We start from the raw sequence: 18,165 nt of genomic DNA, 5'->3' as shown, positions 1-18,165 counted from the left end.
ACAAACACACACAGTCAGTAGCAGAACGCAAGCGTAGCCTTAAAGCTGGTGGGACTCGTTTTCTGGGCAAGAGTATGTTTTGACATTTCAGAACACCAGTCCCTCTGGACTTCATCTTGACTGTGAAGAGAGTGTTTGCATGTACGAGTGTGCAGGCATTTTGGGTGTGTATGGAGCTTTGTAGTATGTTTACGATCCAGCGTAGACTATGTAGGACAGCTGCCTTATTTCCAGCAGCTCCTGGCTACTCCAGAGCCGCCTCTGGTAGACGGGACGGGAAAGAGGACGGAGCGGCACTGATGGAGCCGGCAGTGAAAGGGTGCGTCTGACGTGTTCTGTGACAGACAGATGGAGACTGGCAGCGAAGGAGGGAGAATATGAGGGCTTGTTGACAGCTGGACCTCATCAGCAGTGAGGGCACAGGGCAGGGCATTCTCTCTCTCGCTCTCTCGCTCTGTCTGTCACTCCCTCTGTCACTCTTTCACTTCCTCCTCGTCGCTGTCCTCCATCATGAATTGCGGCTCACGACATGTTTTTCCCGCTTTCCCCCCCTTCCCTATATCTCTCACGCGGAGTGCCGTCACCGCTATTTGTGTGTCCGCGTGTGTGTGACAGCTGGTATCCAAGGGCAACCCCCTTCCCCCCCATCCCAAGTGGCTATTTGAGTGGTCGTGCTTTCCATGACATCGGCCGTGAGCCCGGAGGCAGGGCTGCAGTGGAAGTTCCGGTAGGTTCCACCCGGAGAGCGGTGCTAGGATAGCACGGCGTCTGTGGACGGCGTCACAGTGACATTTCAATCTCTCTTCTTCCTCCAAATGGATGACTGTTGAGAGGAGGTTAAACCCTGGCATCTGTTGAGTGTGTGTGTGTGTGTGTGTGTCCGCCAGACTGATCAGCTCTCAGCCGCTAAGACTCGAAGCAGAAGATTCCTGCCACTTGGCAGATTTCAGCTCCTGCTCTCTGTATGTCACGCTTTAATCCTTCCCCCCGTGTCGCACTGTAATCCTTCCCCTGTGGAGCCATGCTGACGGGGGTTAAGGTTCCAGCAGGGGTCCCCTTGACCCACTCCCATAGAGTTGGACTGGATCAGACCAGACCAGACTCTCTCTGTCCATCTCTCTGGTAGAGAGGACAGTCAGTCAGCAAGACTCCCTATCTCAGCTGACCAACACTGACCTTCACTGCTGACCTTTCTAACCTCCCAGCTGCACCTTTGTCAGAGTAAGGGACTGAGCCTGGGGGGGGGGGAGGTCAGTTTGGAATTGAGTTAATGGTCCAGGTCGCATTCCAAACTGTCCCTCTCTTCCCCCCTCCCCTTGTGACCTTTTGCAGGTCTTCCGAGGACGGGTTGGGTATTAGTGACCGACCTCAACGTGGTGTCCTTCCAACCCAGAGGTGAACTGACTGCTGTAGTCCTCTCTCCCCTCCCGATGGTGTAGGAGTTGAGGACTGGCTTGGTCTGGAGCCAAGCACGCACACACACACACACACATACCAGGCTAGTGTTGCTCCACTCCCGTTGTCTCAACCGGGACGGTGAGTCCCTCCCTGTGACTTATCATTGTCCCCTTATCACCGCCCCCCCCCCTTGGCTTTTAGTACGCTTTACAGCCTTTTATTGGTGGTGTCACAATAACGTGTGTACACACACAAACGCCCTTCTGTGCCCTGTGTTGCGAAACACTAACAGGGCACCTACCGTGGCCCCACAGCAGAGCGATCGATTGTGCGTTTGAGTTCAAGAGGCCAGCTCTGCGCATGCAATCATCATCATCTCAGCTGCTAGTGGGTGCTTTAGCCATCATGTCTATGTGGTTTCCATCAAGCCTCTCCCCTCTGGGAGGCCAGGCTGCTGTGGCTGGAGGTCTCTATTCAGCTGCACGCCCGGGCCTCCACGTACGGACAGCTACACGGCCTGGATCGGTCGCCTGCAACACGTTGAGCTCGACGTAGATATCCACAGCCTAGATTTTGTCACCAGCTATAGATCCAGCTCTATGGCGATCTACACAGACTGGATGCATGTCCAGTTGGCTTATCAGCTTAGGTTTGGGTCTAGGTGCGTGCCCATTGCTGCATAGATCTACACAGCCTAGATCACTCTCAGTGGGCCGTACTGTCTTGTAGCTGTATATTGCATGGGGGGGGGGGGGGGGGGGGGGTCAGTCAGTGTGTGGTCAGGTACATAAAGGCTTATCACCATGCCCTGCACCTGTGGTCTATAATGGCAGGGATCAATTGGTTGTGGTGGGATATCGATCCCATTGTTGTTGTCCTAATCGAGCTTGGTTTGAACTGGGATTGACCAGACCAACTGGATGTGTCCTGCTGTTACAGACACTGGTGGAAGTGAACCAGTTGACCTGGACCTGCATGTTAACATGGAGAGTGGGGTCAGAGAACAGGCCTGAATACACTCAGCACGAGCACACCTCACCATCTCCGAAAGGAGCTAAATCTGTACTGCTTTCTGCTACCTTATCAAAGATTCATCAGTAACCCATGGTAACAGTAGAGAACCTTTTAAATACACCTGTGGAGGGTGAAGGAGCCAGACGGGTTATGAAGGACACAGCCAGACAGAAAGTAGAGGACACAGCCAGACAGGAAGTAGGGGACACAGCCAGACAGGAAGTAGAGGACACAGCCAGACAGGAAGTAGAGGACATAGTCAGGCAGGAAGTAGAGGACACAGCCAGACAGGAAGTCAAGGACACAGCCAGACAGGAAGTAGAGGACACAGCCAGACAGGAAGTAGAGAACACAGCCAGACAGGAAGTAGAGGACACAGCCTGACCGGAAGTAGAGGACACAGCCTGACCGGAAGTAGAGGACACAGACGGGTAGCAGAGGGTACAGACAAAACGACTGATCATCACTTACAGCATTATTCATTACCCCATTGTACCCACAGCAGCAGCTGTTACTGTACATGAGTGCACACATACACACTCATACACACACACATACATGTGGCAGCTGCAGCTGTTGGACAGGACTGTCCCAGCTCCTTGTCTCTATTAGTGAGCTGAGGCTCCCAGTGGAGGGCTGGAGAGATGAGGGGCAACGAGGGAGGAGGAGGAGGAGAGGAGGGGGGACGGGGGAACGAGGGAGGAGGAGGAGGAGAGGAGGGGCGACGGGGGAACGAGGGAGGAGGAGGAGGAGAGGAGGGGGGACGGGGGAACGAGAGATGAGGAGGAGGAGAGGAGGGGGAACGGGGGAACGAGGGATGAGGAGGAGGAGAGGGCGAACGAGGGATGAGGGATGAGGAGGAGGAGAGGAGGGGGAACGAGGGATGAGGAGGAGGAGAGGAGGGGGAACGGGGGAACGAGGGATGAGGAGGAGGAGAGGGGGAACGAGGGATGAGGGGGAAAGAGGGATGAGGGCTGGAGAGGGGAGCAGAGGACTTCTCTGAGAGTGGCTGGGGGATGATCTGGCTTCACAGCCGACTGTTTTAGGGAATTGATCATTGGAATGTTTAGGGAAACGTTGATGTCATGGGGGGTTCCATTTGTGGAATGTTGGATGGAAATGAGCTGACTGTTAAATGGTTGCAGATGTGCCCTCCAGGGAATCCTAGGCCCGTCGTACGTCATAACACACACATTCCATCGCGGCTCACCTGCACGCACGCACACATTCCCAACTGTTCCTCCCAGTGTCTTCTTCAGCCTAGATCCCCCCCCCCCTCCCAAACACACACACACACATTCCACAGCCCCCCTCTGGAACATTCCAGGGCAAACGACTGTCAGGGGAAAGGGAGGAAGAGGGGAAATTCAAGACTAACCCAGGACCTCCAGGCCTCTTTCAAGGAGATGTCTTACTTTCCCCTGCCTGTCTCTCCTCCCTCTGTTCCCCTTCAGCCTGCTCCATCCCCCTCTCCTTCTCTTCGTGGCTAGCCTGGACCAGGAGAGAGGTGTGCAGGACTCAGCACAGCCAGTGGCTCTGTCCTCATATACAGCCTCTTAATGTGCAATTCAGAGGGTTGTTCTTTCGCCTCTAATGTTTAGATGAACTTGCGTGGGAGGATTCCAGGCACAGTATGGTAATGGTTGGACACACACAGACAGACACACAGACGCAATTTGAACACGGTGACACACTGTGGGTGGTTTCCAGCGAGACTGTGATAAGGGCCAGACAGCTAAATGTTCTCTCTCTCTCTCCTGCTGAATGCTAATAAGGCCAGGAATATCTCTCTGTCCACGTCCTCTCTCTCTCTCAGTCCTGGGCTGTGTGTGTCTCTCATGTTCCTCAGCCAGATAGATGGTTGTTTACATGGCTGAGCAGATTATCATGTGAATGGACAAACTTGTGGCTTTCCAAACGTACGTATGTACGCGAGCGTGTGTGAGTGTGTAAATGCATGCACCACTGACTCCCCATATGCCGAAGTGCCATTTGCATAAATATATTGTTCCCCCGGCAATCCCTCTGATGGGATTCCGCCATAAGACTCTCACTGTAGACGCAGACATCCACCTTTAGGGTTTTTTTTCTTTTTTCTTTTTTTCCATCCAATTTAAAGAATACCTCGCCCCCTCTCTTCCTGCCCACCCACTCTATCCTCCTCTGCCCCCCCCCCCTCCTCTCCTCTCTCCAGGATCTGATCCCGGGATTTGTTTGGGATTCTCTAGGATTCTGTCTGATTGTGTGTGTGTTCCCTATCCTTTTATGCAGTCTTCTTTCTCCGCTAAGCCGACTGGTCATCGTGGGCCAGTCTGTCCCGCATGTTTTTTTGCCGTCAGCTTTATTGAACAGCTATACACACGCGCACACACACACTCTGAAGACACTAATATCCCTGCAGACGTTGAAGTCCCCGTGTGATCCTCTCTCTGTCGCATGCACATCATGGTCACACACACAGCATGCAATAATGTTGGATTAGCCAAGGCCGCAAACTTGAGCAAAGCAAATCTCCACTCCAGCTCGGCATCATCTGTCTTGTCCTCTACCCAACCTCTCCTCTTTCCTTCTCTCCCTCCGTCTGTCCTCTTTCTCTCGGCCTTCGTGGTCATTCCATTCTTTTTCTTTTTTTTCCGGGGGGCCGGGTTGGCAGGCAGCGTTGCCAGGTCAACAGCTGCTCTGCCTCGGAATTCCGATGTATCTGATCCAGGATTGGACATCCAGGGGAGTGTCTGCCGAGAGACACACACACACATGCAGTAGGGGTACAGGGGGCTGGGAAGCAGGCACAGAGGAGGGAGGGGGGGTGAATTGGATGAAGAGAGGGCGAGGGGGCTCTGGAGAAGAGGAGGTGGGAGTTGGTGAACGGGGGAGGGGGGAGGGGGGGAGATGTCACAGAGCTTAGCGAGAGAATGGGGGGATGCCCCCTTTTAAGATGCCTCCCATGCGAGCAGAGAAAATCAAACTGTCATATCAATGAGCTGCCGGCCCAGAAACAATCTCTTGCTCTCTCTTTCGGTTCCCTCCTTTTTCTCTCTCTCTCCCTCATTTTTTATCTGATTTAAGAGCAGGCTTGGGGGGGGTGACGCGAGTGAGCAGGGGCGAAGGAGGAGAGGAGGGCATGCGTGGCAGGGGAACAGGAACCGGTTGATTCGTCCGCGTGGATGGATGGAAGAGCCTCTGTCTTATGCCGTCAGACTACAGACCTCAGCCTCAGCGTTATGTACTAATGGAGCAGACAGCTCATCCTTCTTGTTATCCATTTGTTATTCTTCTCTTTGTTGTTTTCTTTTTCCTCTGTGGAGGAGTCCTTTCATTCCCACATCTCTCTCAGATCCCCTCATGACGGGAGAGATTTATTACATTTGATCATCTCTCCAGTCAACCGTTGCCGCTGCATGAGGCATGTTTCCACTAATAACACATGGTGTGGAGCATGGTCTCGCTCCCACACACACGCACACACACACACACACTCACAAACGTAGCCCAAAGCACGTTCGTCAATACGTTCGACTTCAGACCTCAGTCAGGGCCCTGGTCACCTGGGTGAACAACCATTGTTATTTTAGGCATCGTCATTTCCCCAAGAGAAGAAAGGAGGAGAGGAGAGAGAGAGAGAGAGAGAGAGAGAGACAGAGAGACACAGAGAGACACAGAGAGACACAGAGAGACACAGAGAGACACAGAGAGACACAGAGAGAGAGAGATGCCATTGCAATGCGGTGCTGTTGAGTCCTTGCTCCCTCTGAGCTCTCGTTACACTCCCAGACAAAGGGCCTCTTTCACCCAGCGCTCTCCGTGTGGGGGCACACACACACACACTGCTCAGAGAGACTGTTGTTACTGTTGTTGCACAATATTTGGCTCCTCTCATTTTATTATATCCCCCCCACCACTCCACCCTTTCTGTCCCGTCCTTTCTCCCCTCTCTCCCTCCCTCCCCTCCATCTCTCGATCTTTCTCGCTCCCTCCATCGTCTCCTCCCTTTTCCTTTTCTGTTTTGCATCCCATTCTCTGTCGGGCTGAATTGGAATCCGTGGGAGGTAGAAACTGCCTAAGGAAGATGTGTGTGCGTGTGTGTGTGTGTGCTTGCACACACTACTGTCACTATTTCAGACCGACTAGAGACTTAAAGTAAACAAAAGTCAGACATCTGATTTTTGTAATTTCCCAGGATTTATGCCAGCTACCCATCATCTGCCCTACACACACACACACACACAGACATTTCCCCCCAGGCTGTGCTCATTAGCCCCTTGGCCCTCTTTAAGCAGGTGGGGCGTGTTTGGCACAGTCCCCGACACAGTCGGGCTTAATTGGGCTTGGAGGACTCCTTGCATGCACACACACACCCATCACTCATCTGTCCCCCCGCCCCCCAGACGCCCCTCATCTTCCCCAGGGACAAGCTCTCATCCTGAGCCAAGGGATGTAATGCAGCCCCAGGCTCCTCACCCGGCCTTGTTGCCATCCTGCCCGTGCAGTCCCATGTCTCCGTCTGTCTCTGCAGACGATCCAGAGCGCTGCGAGACGACTCTGCTCCCCTGTCAGCTGTTACTCCGTCGTGCCAGTCGGTGTGTTTGAATGTCTAGTCGGAGTGGTCTTGTTCAAATACCCTTGTGGAGACCAAATGTCCTTGAAAGTAGAGTGAAATATGGAAGTCTTGATCACGTGGGGCCCTTGTGCGCAGCCCCGTAACCTCAAATGCTCTTTTTCAAGGGGCATCAGGGGTGTTTGGGTTAGGGTTGGAATGACATTAAGGGTTATGGTTGGGGTCAAGGGTTAGTGGTCGGAGACGACACCTTTTTGAATGGGAGCGAATGCTCAGGCCCCACTAGGATGAAAAATAAATCCGACCTGTGTGTGCGTGTCGCTCTCTCTGTAAGACCCTGAGCTGTGTGTGGTGATGGAGGAGGGCAGACAGTGCCTGGCCACTTGGGGTGAGGTTCACATCCTATTAGGGGCATGTGTGATTAAGAGCGGGGATGCATGGGGTGGGTGGGAGGGTCATTATTGGATTGTTTTCAAGGATCATCCGCTTAAGACTCTCTCTTAAGGAGCACACACACACACCAGTGGTCTGCCTCCCGTGCTTCTGTATGAATGTAGGCTGTGTGTCGAGGCACTGATTGCGGAATGGAGTCATCAGCATGGGACACACACACACACCCACACTACCTTTTCAGCTGTCTTGAGAAGGGACAACTCGGTGCACACACGCTCACACTCACAGACTCAAAGAATTGGAGCAACGGGAGTGAGAGAGAGACCATGTGTAAAGATTGGGGGTGAGGATGGGTCGAGCAGGTGGGGATGATTTCAGTGTTAACCACCTTATCATTCCAATTTCACACCCCTGCCTGTATGTCTGTGCATGCGCGCACACACACACACACACACACACCTATTCATATGCCAGTTCCAGGGACATGTGTGACAAGTGATTAACAGGGAAACAGGGGTCACACAGACACGCACACACACTAATCTCTGCCTGAGGAGAGTAGTGTGTGTGTGTGTGTGTGTGTAAGAGCCCCTCTAACAGGACCATCTGTCTCCCTGTTAGACTCGTTAACCGGCCCTTAATCACCTCAAAGTCAGGAACATCCCTCTTTCTTCCTTCCTCGCTCTCCTCTTCCTCATTCCTTTCTTGTTTGCCCTCTTCCCGGCCACGCCCCTTTTCTCCTCCTCTCACTCCGTTCCGCCATCATTGGGCGGGGAGTTCATCTACTGTACAAGTAGAGAAACACGAGGGACTGACTTCTAGGATGACTGCAGGTGTGTTTGCGTGCGCACGCAGGTGTGAGGAAGAGAGACGGGCCATGAATCTCACTTACAGATCCTTTCTTCCTCTTTCTGTATTTCTCGCTCTCTCTCGGCATCACTTGTTTCTCGCTCTCTCTCTCTCTTTCTGTCTCCTCATCCATCTGTTTCTCTGTCTCTCCTCATCCATCTATTTCTGGCGTCCCTTTCAATGTCTCTGTCAGACGGCTGAGGTGGAACATGAGGGAACAGGCCTGAGAACATTCCTGTCCAACACAGCTCGGCGCTCAGGTGTGTGTGTGTGTGTTGATACAACAGCAATTATTCAAACAAGAGAAGAGGGTTTTCTTTCTGGCAGTGCACTGGCAGCCTACCTTCTCCTCTCATCATTGCAACACTGAACTGTCACAGATTATATTATTCCAGAAATTCCCCCAAAAATATTGAAACACCAGCTGCCTTCAACATAAATAGAATATCCATTGATTGTGGCAGTGAGAGGAGGAGACGTGAGAGGGAGAATGTTGGTTTGTTTTATCCAAACTCCAGTCTTGTCTGGGTGTGTCGAATGGCAACTGTATGTCTGTATCCAGGTGATGGGGGATTTTGGGCCCTGCTCTAACCCCCCTCTCCCCCCCCAACCCCCCCGGGTCCGTCACCGGGCCGCTCTCTCCTCTTCTTTATTTAAACTCCTGACTGCTAACCCAGTCTGTCTTGAGTCCGCAGGCTGTTATTGATCGACCGGCAGGGAGTTATGGAAAGATGGAGAGTGGGGGGAGGGGGGGGGGATGCTTGTGTAGTGAAGGAGCTTGTCTGAACCAGCAGATCTATTCTGGTCTGTCTGAGTGTCTTGTTATTGGGTAGGAGAGAGAGGGAGAGAAAGTGAAACAAATGGAGAGAAATAAATACAACGAAACCAGAGGGATGCGAGGGGAGATAGATTACATATAAATCAATTCTCAAGGTCAATATTAAATAACGATTTTGATTGTTTATCCATGTAGAATAAGGCAGTAATCGATGGAGGATGCCATGAGCTGTGTTTGGCCTGCTGTTCACCTTACGCAACACATTGTGTGAGTGGAATCACTTTCAGCTCTGCACTAGAAGCTTCAGCAAAGTGTGATACTGTTTTTGTTTGTGTGGGGGGATGAAGTAAGGACGGCATCCGGGGACGGACAAACGGCAACGCGCACACACACACACACACACACACACACACACACACACACACACACACACACACAGAGAGTCCGTTGACATTATCTCAATTTACAGACAGTGAATTCCATTGGTTGTCACTCCCATGCAGCACAGAGAGGGGTGTGGTGGGTGAACAAGCTGAAAGGATTTCCCTGGAAGTCGTTTGGCACATGCATGCATACTTCCAGGTGGAAGATGGGGTTTTACAATGGAATGCAAGAACATGTTGTTTCCCAGATGATTTCTACACCTCCTCTCACTCTCTCCATTTCCTCCCCTCTCCCTTTACGTCTATCTTCTTCCCCCTGTTTCTTCCCCCCTCATGTTAGAATACAAGTTTGGATTTACTTATCAGTGCTGCCAAACGGGTAAGCAGCTTAATACAGCACCAGCCTGTGTGTGTGCAAGTGTTGTGTGTGTGCGCGCGCGTTTGTGTGAGCTTGGTGATAGTTGTGGAGAAACACTTCTCTGTTGGAGTCACATCCTGTTTCTCTTGAAATGAGGCTGTTATTTTTTAACACGATGACATCAATTTCTGTTGAAAACAAAGCATGTGATTATTGTGTAACATGCTTGTCAAGATTCACGCGACTTAGCCTGTCACTTGGCGTGTGTGTGGGGAGAGAGAGAGACAGAGACCCTGAATCTGTATACGTAACAGCATATCTGCCTCACAGGAAGCAGAAAAATCTTATTTTCCTGCAGTTTGGTTGTAAGAGAGACTGGAGCAGTGTGTGTTTCCTCCTGATAACGCTGACAGCGCACACATACACTGTCTCTCTCTCTCTCTCTTTCTCTCATACCACACACCTGCAAGACTTTCATTATCTTTCACAGAGAGAAAAAAAACATCTTAGTCCCACAATGTTTGTTTGTGTGTATGTGCATGGGTTATGAAATGGGAAGCTGCTCCCCTGTTACCTGCCCGAATTTCTCCATAAAGACCAAAGGAGGAGGAAGACAGAGAGGTGGACAGGCCGAATAAAAAGAGCATAGGTGTGTGGAGGGGGACGAGAGGTGGAGGCAGACAGGAGAGGTGGAGGCAGACAGGAGAGGTGGAGGCAGACAGGAGAGGTGGAGGCAGACAGGAGAGGTGGAGGCAGACAGGAGAGGTGAAGGCAGACAGGAGAGGTGGAGGGAGGATGACTCAGTCCCTTTCTCTCAGCCGTGGTTCGGTCGGTCTGAGGGCTCTTTGTGAGGATGAGGGAGATGTTGATAGGAGAGGAGGAGAGAAAGCGAGATGTTCTTGTCGTGTGCAAGTACAGCACACATTGAGACAGTGTTGAGTCTGGGCAGAGATGGTCAAGGAAAAGCCTTAGAAACACCCAGACAAACCTCCAATGGTTGTCTGTCTTCTGAATCAAAAGTTGGCGTGTGTGTGTGTGTGTGTGTGTGTGGATAATCAGAATCCGTTTTTTGACAAGTACGTTTATACATACAAGGAATTTGCTTTGGCAGGTCGGTGCACAACATATTAGTAGGAATATATGAAGAAAGATAAAACAAGTACTATATATGGAAAATACATATATGGAACATTGAAAAATTCACAATAAGAAGAAGAAGAATTTAACCAAGAATACTATACAATGTGTAAAATATGGCCATTACATAAATAAATGAGGAGCCTGTTCTTGCAGGTATGTACAAAAATGGTATGAGGTTTAAAGAATGTGCACAATGTGCAGACAGTCATCTAGAAAAAATTTGTCAATGTAACACATTAGATGTGTCGGTTGGGGGGACCCAGACCTTGTGGATGAGGCCAGCTGCGGATGGGAAGACGCTGTTTTGGTGGCGTGAAGTGTTGGTCCTGATGGACTGCAGGCTCCTGCTGTGGGGAGAGTGTCTGAAGCAGGTTGGGACCAGGGTGAGAGGCACCTTGCTGTTTCTCCCCATGTCTGGGATGTTCTTGTGTTGCATTACCTTCAAATGGATATTCATTCACATATAATATCAGATATTTATTATGTAGTTTGACGTCTCAATCCTTTTTTATACATACATTTACCTATGACAATAAATAAAATAACTGACATTGAAAGCTACGAGTGAATGCTGACCCTGTGATCATTATGGGATGCTTAGTTCTGTCCTCATCTCTTATCAGTAGCAGCTTGGTATACATTTTGATCCCCGCATGTGCTCCTTCATTTCTTCATTTAAATGATGAAATGCCAGAGTGTTCTCATTGCCGAGTGCAGACGCTGGAACTTTGATGAATCACTTGCGTTTGTGGCATCGCTGCTTTTGCGGTGTTAGAGAAAAGAAAATTGAAATGTTGGTCCTCTCCTTTTCCCTCTCTCTCGCTCTTCGTCTCTCTCTCTCGCTCCCGCTTTCCCTCCCTCCAATGTTTTTCCTGTTAGACAAATCAAATCACATTTGATTTGTGGAGCCCTTTGTACAAGACATGTCACAGAGGGCTTCCCGTGTGTCCATAGAACAAAGAGATGCCTGTCAGTCTGTGATCTCTGATGGGGGATGTGTGTGATGATCTCGGGGGGATGATCTCGGTGTGTGTGTATGTGTGCGTGCGTGCGTGCGCGTATGCATGACTGATGGTCAGTAAGTCTTAAAGCAGGTGGGTTCAGAATCAGGAAGGACAGTAGACTGGAGTTTCAGCAACACATCCACTCTTTTTTCCCTCTCTCTTACGCACACACACACACACACACACACACACACACACTCATGTGGTAATGAGGATATGCTGATTGATTAGGCTGCAGTAATTAGCTAGAGTGCAAAGGCCTGTAAAGGTCTCTCCTTCTTGCAGGAGTGCCCCCTCTGGGGTAGGACGGAACTGAGCTCTGCGCCATTACACACACACACACACACACACACACACACACACACACACACACACACACACACACTTACACACACGCACACAGAGGGTGTATTAGCTCTGCAGCTGAGATATGAGTCACACCGCAACTGTGATGAGCTTGGGTTTGTGTGTGTGTGTGTGGTTTTTTGGTGGGGGTGAGGATGTTTGTGCTGGGATGTGCTTGTGCCAGCAGTTTCCTTTCCTGCACAGTGGCCCAAACTCTGACCTGCACGAGTGCTTTCAGGCAATCTCTCACCCCCCCCCCCCCCGCTCTCTCTTTCTTTCGGTCTCTCTCTCTTTAGATTTCCACATATTTAGCATGAGAAGGTTATCTCTAGACCGAATAAGATCAGGGATACACCAACCAAACTCCCACTGTCATCTATGGCTCTCAGGCAGTTGCCGTAGCGGGCCATGCAAACACTGCCCCCACATGGCAATTTCTGGAACTTGAATCCATCGTTGAACTGTTTACTTAATCTCTCCCTGTCCCTCTGTCTTATAGGAAATTCTATTATATCACGTTGCTAAGAGACCCCGTGTCGCGATATCTCAGCGAGTGGCGACACGTGCAGAGGGGCGCCACATGGAAGACCTCACTGCACATGTGTGACGGGCGGACGCCCACTCCAGAGGAACTTCCCGCCTGCTACGAGGGCTCTGATTGGTCCGGATGTACCTTGCAGCAGTTCATGGACTGCCCGTACAATTTGGCCAACAACAGACAGGTACACACATTGACACACACAAACACACTTACTAAAACACAACACGATGGATCACAAATACACACACACAAGTAACGACAACAGTCAGGGGATGGGATGTTTTGACACACACACACACACTGCGATCACAAAAACACACATAAGGCTTCTCCAACAGGTAGCCCGTGTCTGCTAGGTTTGGATGATATGACACACACAGACATAGACACGACGGCACCACAGTCCTCCCTTCTCTGACCATCCCCCCCCCCCCCCCCCCCCCCCCCCCCCCCAGGTCCGCATGCTGGCAGACCTGAGCCTGGTGGGCTGTTACAACATGTCCACGGTACCAGAGAAGAAGAGGGCTCAGCTGCTGCTGGACTCGGCTAAGAAGAACCTGAGGGACATGGCCTTCTTCGGTCTGACGGAGTACCAGAGGAAGACCCAGTTCCTGTTCGAGCGCACCTTCCGCCTGCGCTTCATCCGGCCCTTCATGCAGTACAACAGCACGCGGGCGGCCGGCGTGGACCTGGACAACGGCACGGTAGGTGGCTGCCTGCTCGAAAACAGGAGGGGAACGGAGGGCGGTTAAGAGTCAGAAGACCGACGTGCCATGGAGCGTCTTAAACGTGGCAGGGGTTGAGTTGGGGTGGGGTGTGGTGGTCATGTTGATTTTGATGTAAAAAAAAAAAAACATTGTCAACACAAGTTGAGTGTATTAATACATATATGATCCCCTCACACACTCACACCTTCAGGTCCAGCGCATCGAGGAGCTGAACGAGCTGGACATGGAGCTCTATGACTACGCCCGGGACCTGTTCCAGCAGCGCTACCAGTACACCCGTCAGCAGGAGCGCCGCCTGCAGCGCCTCCGCAACCACAACCAGAACCACCGGCAGGGCCTGGCCGTGGGCCTGTGGCCCTCCTCCCGCGCCCGCCAGACCTCCGTGGGGCCCCGCCCGGGGGATGGCGAGGGGGACAGGGAGGACCTGGAGGACGGGGGCAGGACGGAGGAGACGGGGCCCAGGCTCCCCACGGAGGACTACATGAACCAGATCCTCAACCGCTGGTAGCAGGAGAACACACACATCCCCGGGCTCTCACAAGCAGGCCTGATACACGACAGACTCTGACTGACGGATGGACGGACAGACTGGAGGGAGACGGGGGTTAGACGTGGGGACTGAATGCATCTGGATCCCCCCCCCCCATGTTCTGCTCTCGTTTGGAGGTTGACCCATGCTGACATTCACCCACCCCCCTACCTCGCCAGACAGGAAGAAGAGGGGACTTGGAGAAGTGCTGACGACCAACTGTCATCCCTCTTTCCTTGTGTCCGCATCCCCCTCTCCCTAGTCTCTTTCTGTCAGTGGCCTGATATACAGCCCCAGTTAAGGTTTGGGACCGCTCAGTCCCTCACAAGGGCAATTTCCTTGGATGTAACGCACTAACCAGAGAGAAGCTTGGGACTCTCAGACTGTAAGAAGGTCCTGTATGGGCGAAGCTGACTCGCTGAGTTTTAAAATAAGATGCTATAGAACACAGACTTTACCTTTTTAAGGGAGTGTTGAACGACATTCTGTAAAAAAGCTTTTTTGCTTATAAAGGTACACCTACATTTCAACTATGAATCTGCTTCTGTCATGAAGGGTGATTAGCATCCTCATTTTAGGACGATTATGTTTTATTTTGTTTTATGCTTTTTTTAAAGCAGAATTGTTATAACACTGAGACCAATTATGCTGCCTAAAAGAAAAGAATAATTCCTTTTCTTTCTTTTTTTTCACATTGTGTTTTTCTGTTTATAAATCAATTATAATCGACGAATGGACGTACAATGGACCATAGCCATTACTGAAGCCTTCTAATATGGAAACACACCTGTTCCCCAGTTCTGCCTCTGTTTTCACAGCGGACCCTCCAACTGTGACTCAGGCAGGGGGGGGGTTCTCTCCAACGTAGCCCAATCTGGCAACATGGCTGCATTAGAACAAAGAAGAGACCAGGCTGTTCCACGGCCCATCCCACTGATCAGACGAATGTAAGAGCTGGGAAATCTAGAGCTAGGCGGTTGCCGTGGTGCTGGTTGGCTCCTTGGGATGGCCCGTCAGATGGTCCTCCTCAAGCCACAGGGTCAACAGTCGGGGGGGGGGGGGACTCTGTCCCACAGTCATGGTTAGGATCTGGAGCAACAGTCATGGCTAGGATCTGGAGCAACAGTCATGGCTAGGATCTGGAGCAACAGTCATGGCTAGGATCTGGAGCAACAGTCATGGCTAGGATCTGGAGCAACAGTCATGGCTAGGATCTGGAGCAACAGTCATGGCTAGGATCTGGAGCAACAGTCATGGTTAGGATCTGGAGCAACAGTCATGGCTAGGATCTGGAGCTGTCCCTTGATATGTCTTTTAAAAGTAGCTCTGTGCCCCAAGTGTGAGAGGGGGAGTCACCTGACTCTTAAGGAACAGATAGCATGGATGGTCTGGGGGCAGGCTAGTAGTGCCTATGACCTTAGATTATACCACAATTTCCCTGTAGACTACTTTTGTGCGAGTATGTGTGTGTTTGTGTGTATGCGCGTGTGTGGGCATGTGTAAGCGCTAATGTGTATGTGTATATACCATAGTATGTACAGAATGCATCTGTTAGGCATGTGTGTATGACTATGTAAATAAGCGTGTCTGAGAGGCCATTCTTTTATTTTTTAATTTTTTGAGCGACTGACAGGTTCCATGACCAATAGCCTGCCATTAGAGGGGTGGAGGTGAAGCTGATTGGAGCCGAACGTTGACCCCATAGCTCCCAGTGATGTCACATAGTGAATAATATAACTACGGTCTAATGGGGCTGTTCATGTAGCTGAATACAATTCATACTCCAGGAGGAATAATCACTTCTTGTGCAATTTGGCCCCTTCAATTTATTCTTGAGGTGAAGTTGGAGAGAAGGATACACAAAAAAGGCTTTAGGTAGATTAACCTGAACCCCTCTCCCAGAACAGGTTCATTCTGCTACCAAGTCCAACTCTTAACTAGATAGAGTCAGCGAATGCTGGTTCTGGACCAGTGGTGAGGGCTAACTGGTGCCAGTTTAACCCAGCTATGTCCGATGCAACTGCGAAAGCTACAATTTAAGTCCTTTCCTTTCAAATGATTCCATTTCATACTGTATACTGTAAACTGTAATGTTGAGGATTCTCATATCTTAAAACTGATGTCTTAAACATTTGCTTCATGAAAATGAACTTGATTCCCCCTCCCCTCTCACATCGTTGCAGTTTTCTACACTGTGTGTCTCTGAACAAAGTGAAACAGATTCATGTTTGTGGTGTGCGGACGCCATCATGGCTCTCGCTTCAAAGCAGCATTCTGGACATGTTTCTAATCATTGCAAAAATGGATCATCAAGCCACCAATAAAAGAAATGTACTTTTTAATGACTGTTTTTAACGACTGTTTTTTTAATGCAATTATTTAACCTTGATAGTGTGTGTCCTAACCTGCGATTTCCCCTGTGTGGACCACGGCATGTACATGCACGTGCACACACACAAGGCACCCTGTTTTATTTAGCATAGGTGACTTTCCTCCACTTTTCCCCTGATTCCTTCTATAGAGATGGTCTATAGCTGGCGGACCTCTCCACCCACACACTAGAACCACAGGACCGTGACCCCATAAACCAGCCTGTTTCTCTCGTAACGACTGCCTTGGCCCTGTCACTGGCTGATCTAAGGCCTAATTCAATCTCCAGACACACCATGCCTGTCTCACACACACACACACACACACACACACTCTCACTCACACACCCTGATCTGCACTAGGGAGCTGCATGTGTCGGTGTGTGGGGTAGGGATGGACATAAAACCCTGTGCCCTTGGTGAAGCCAGTGGAGGAGAGGGAACACAGGCCTTCACTTAGCATCATAAACACCAGAGGGATCTTTCGACGTTGCTTCTCTGCAGCACTGCGTGAACTCTTAAAGATCGAGGCAGACAATCAGGCAAGGGGTGGGGTGGGGAGGGGGAGGGAGTGTGCTGCACTTGTGTATGTGGGAGAAATGAACCGAGCTCCGAGAGGAAAGAGATAGCAATGTGGTAAGAATACAGGAAGTCCATCTTTTTGTCTCTGGCAGCTGGTACAGTGTGTACTGTGCGAGGCCTGCAACCTGCTCCCCTAATCCCCTTGTCCCAACCCCCCTCCGCTCGGCCCAGGATCGCTGTCCTCCTCAAACAGACCGAGCAAACAAGGCAAGCAAAACGCACCTTTCATCTGAAAACAGATGTCAAGGTGCTACAGTTAAGAGTTATAAAACAAGGTGAAGTAAGGTAAGAAGTGCACTGAGCGCCTTTGCAATAGATGTGTGTCCTTCTCTCTAGGACAATGGAAGCTGGCTCCTGGAGTGAGTGTATTGGCTCTGTCAGACCTCCATTAAAAACACTTCAGACCGGCTTTGATCTCACCGCAGTCAAAAGAACACATCGCTATGTAGCATTCAAGTAGCCTGTTATAGTCTGGATTCACTGTCTTCTGGGGGAGGGGGGTGACGGTATGAATAAATCTATGCTGAAATGTGTGTGGAGGGAATCACTCCCTCTCAGGGGTGTTTCTACACAGGGGCCTACAGGGGCCAGTGCCCCTGTAAAAATGTCCCTGGCCCCCCCTGTGGCCCCCCTGAGCTGAATGAAGAAAAAGTTTTAGTTTTTTACACGTTTTTCTTCTTCTAGTAATCATCATGAACCGATGAAGGGACATTTATTTGCCCCAGTAAATAAAAAGGTTTGAGAAACATATCAAGGTATTGAGAGAGTTGAGGAGCTGGAAGAGGGAGAGCCAGAGCATTTTGTATGATTTTAATGTAAAGCAAAATTAAAAAGTATTTAATCTTTAAATATCCTTTGTTTCCATTTTTGTATGTGCCCCTCTGATTAAACACTGGCCCCCCTTTGGCCCCCCCAGTAAATTTAATCTAGAACCGCCACTGCTCCCCCTACCTCCCCACTAGTCTGTCCAGATGGACTGCATGTGAGTGTACACAGTCACACAGAGGAACGGGACCATCAGCGCTTTTTATTTTTCATTTTTTACCGAGATCCACCTTTTGACCTACCACCCTGGATGGGTTCAACCAATCTTCTAGGTCAAGAGCAAATCACATCCCCATGATATTGAGTTTCCGAGAAATGTAGAGGGCACAATAAAGAACTGGATCCTCCCTGCTGGGTTGTGGAACACTGACACA

At 50.5% G+C, this 18,165-nt stretch overlaps 1 protein-coding gene across 1 annotated transcript; it reads left to right on the top strand.

The window, feature by feature from the left end:
• The first annotated feature begins 16 nt into the window (after positions 1 to 16).
• LOC124489554 (heparan-sulfate 6-O-sulfotransferase 1-A-like) lies at positions 17 to 16,357 on the top strand. Its single transcript, XM_047051994.1, has 4 exons — positions 17 to 1,395; positions 12,717 to 12,939; positions 13,214 to 13,462; positions 13,677 to 16,357. Exons 1-4 carry the CDS (start codon positions 1,271 to 1,273, stop codon positions 13,992 to 13,994), a joined length of 915 nt encoding a protein of 304 aa, XP_046907950.1. The 5' UTR covers positions 17 to 1,270; the 3' UTR covers positions 13,995 to 16,357.
• The last annotated feature ends 1,808 nt before the right edge of the window (positions 16,358 to 18,165 follow it).

Source organism: Hypomesus transpacificus, chromosome 3, assembly GCF_021917145.1.
Source record: "Hypomesus transpacificus isolate Combined female chromosome 3, fHypTra1, whole genome shotgun sequence".
NCBI lineage: Eukaryota > Metazoa > Chordata > Actinopteri > Osmeriformes > Osmeridae > Hypomesus > Hypomesus transpacificus.
The sequence above is the reverse complement of the archived record's forward strand: the minus strand, read 5'-3'. Positions and strand labels throughout refer to the sequence as shown.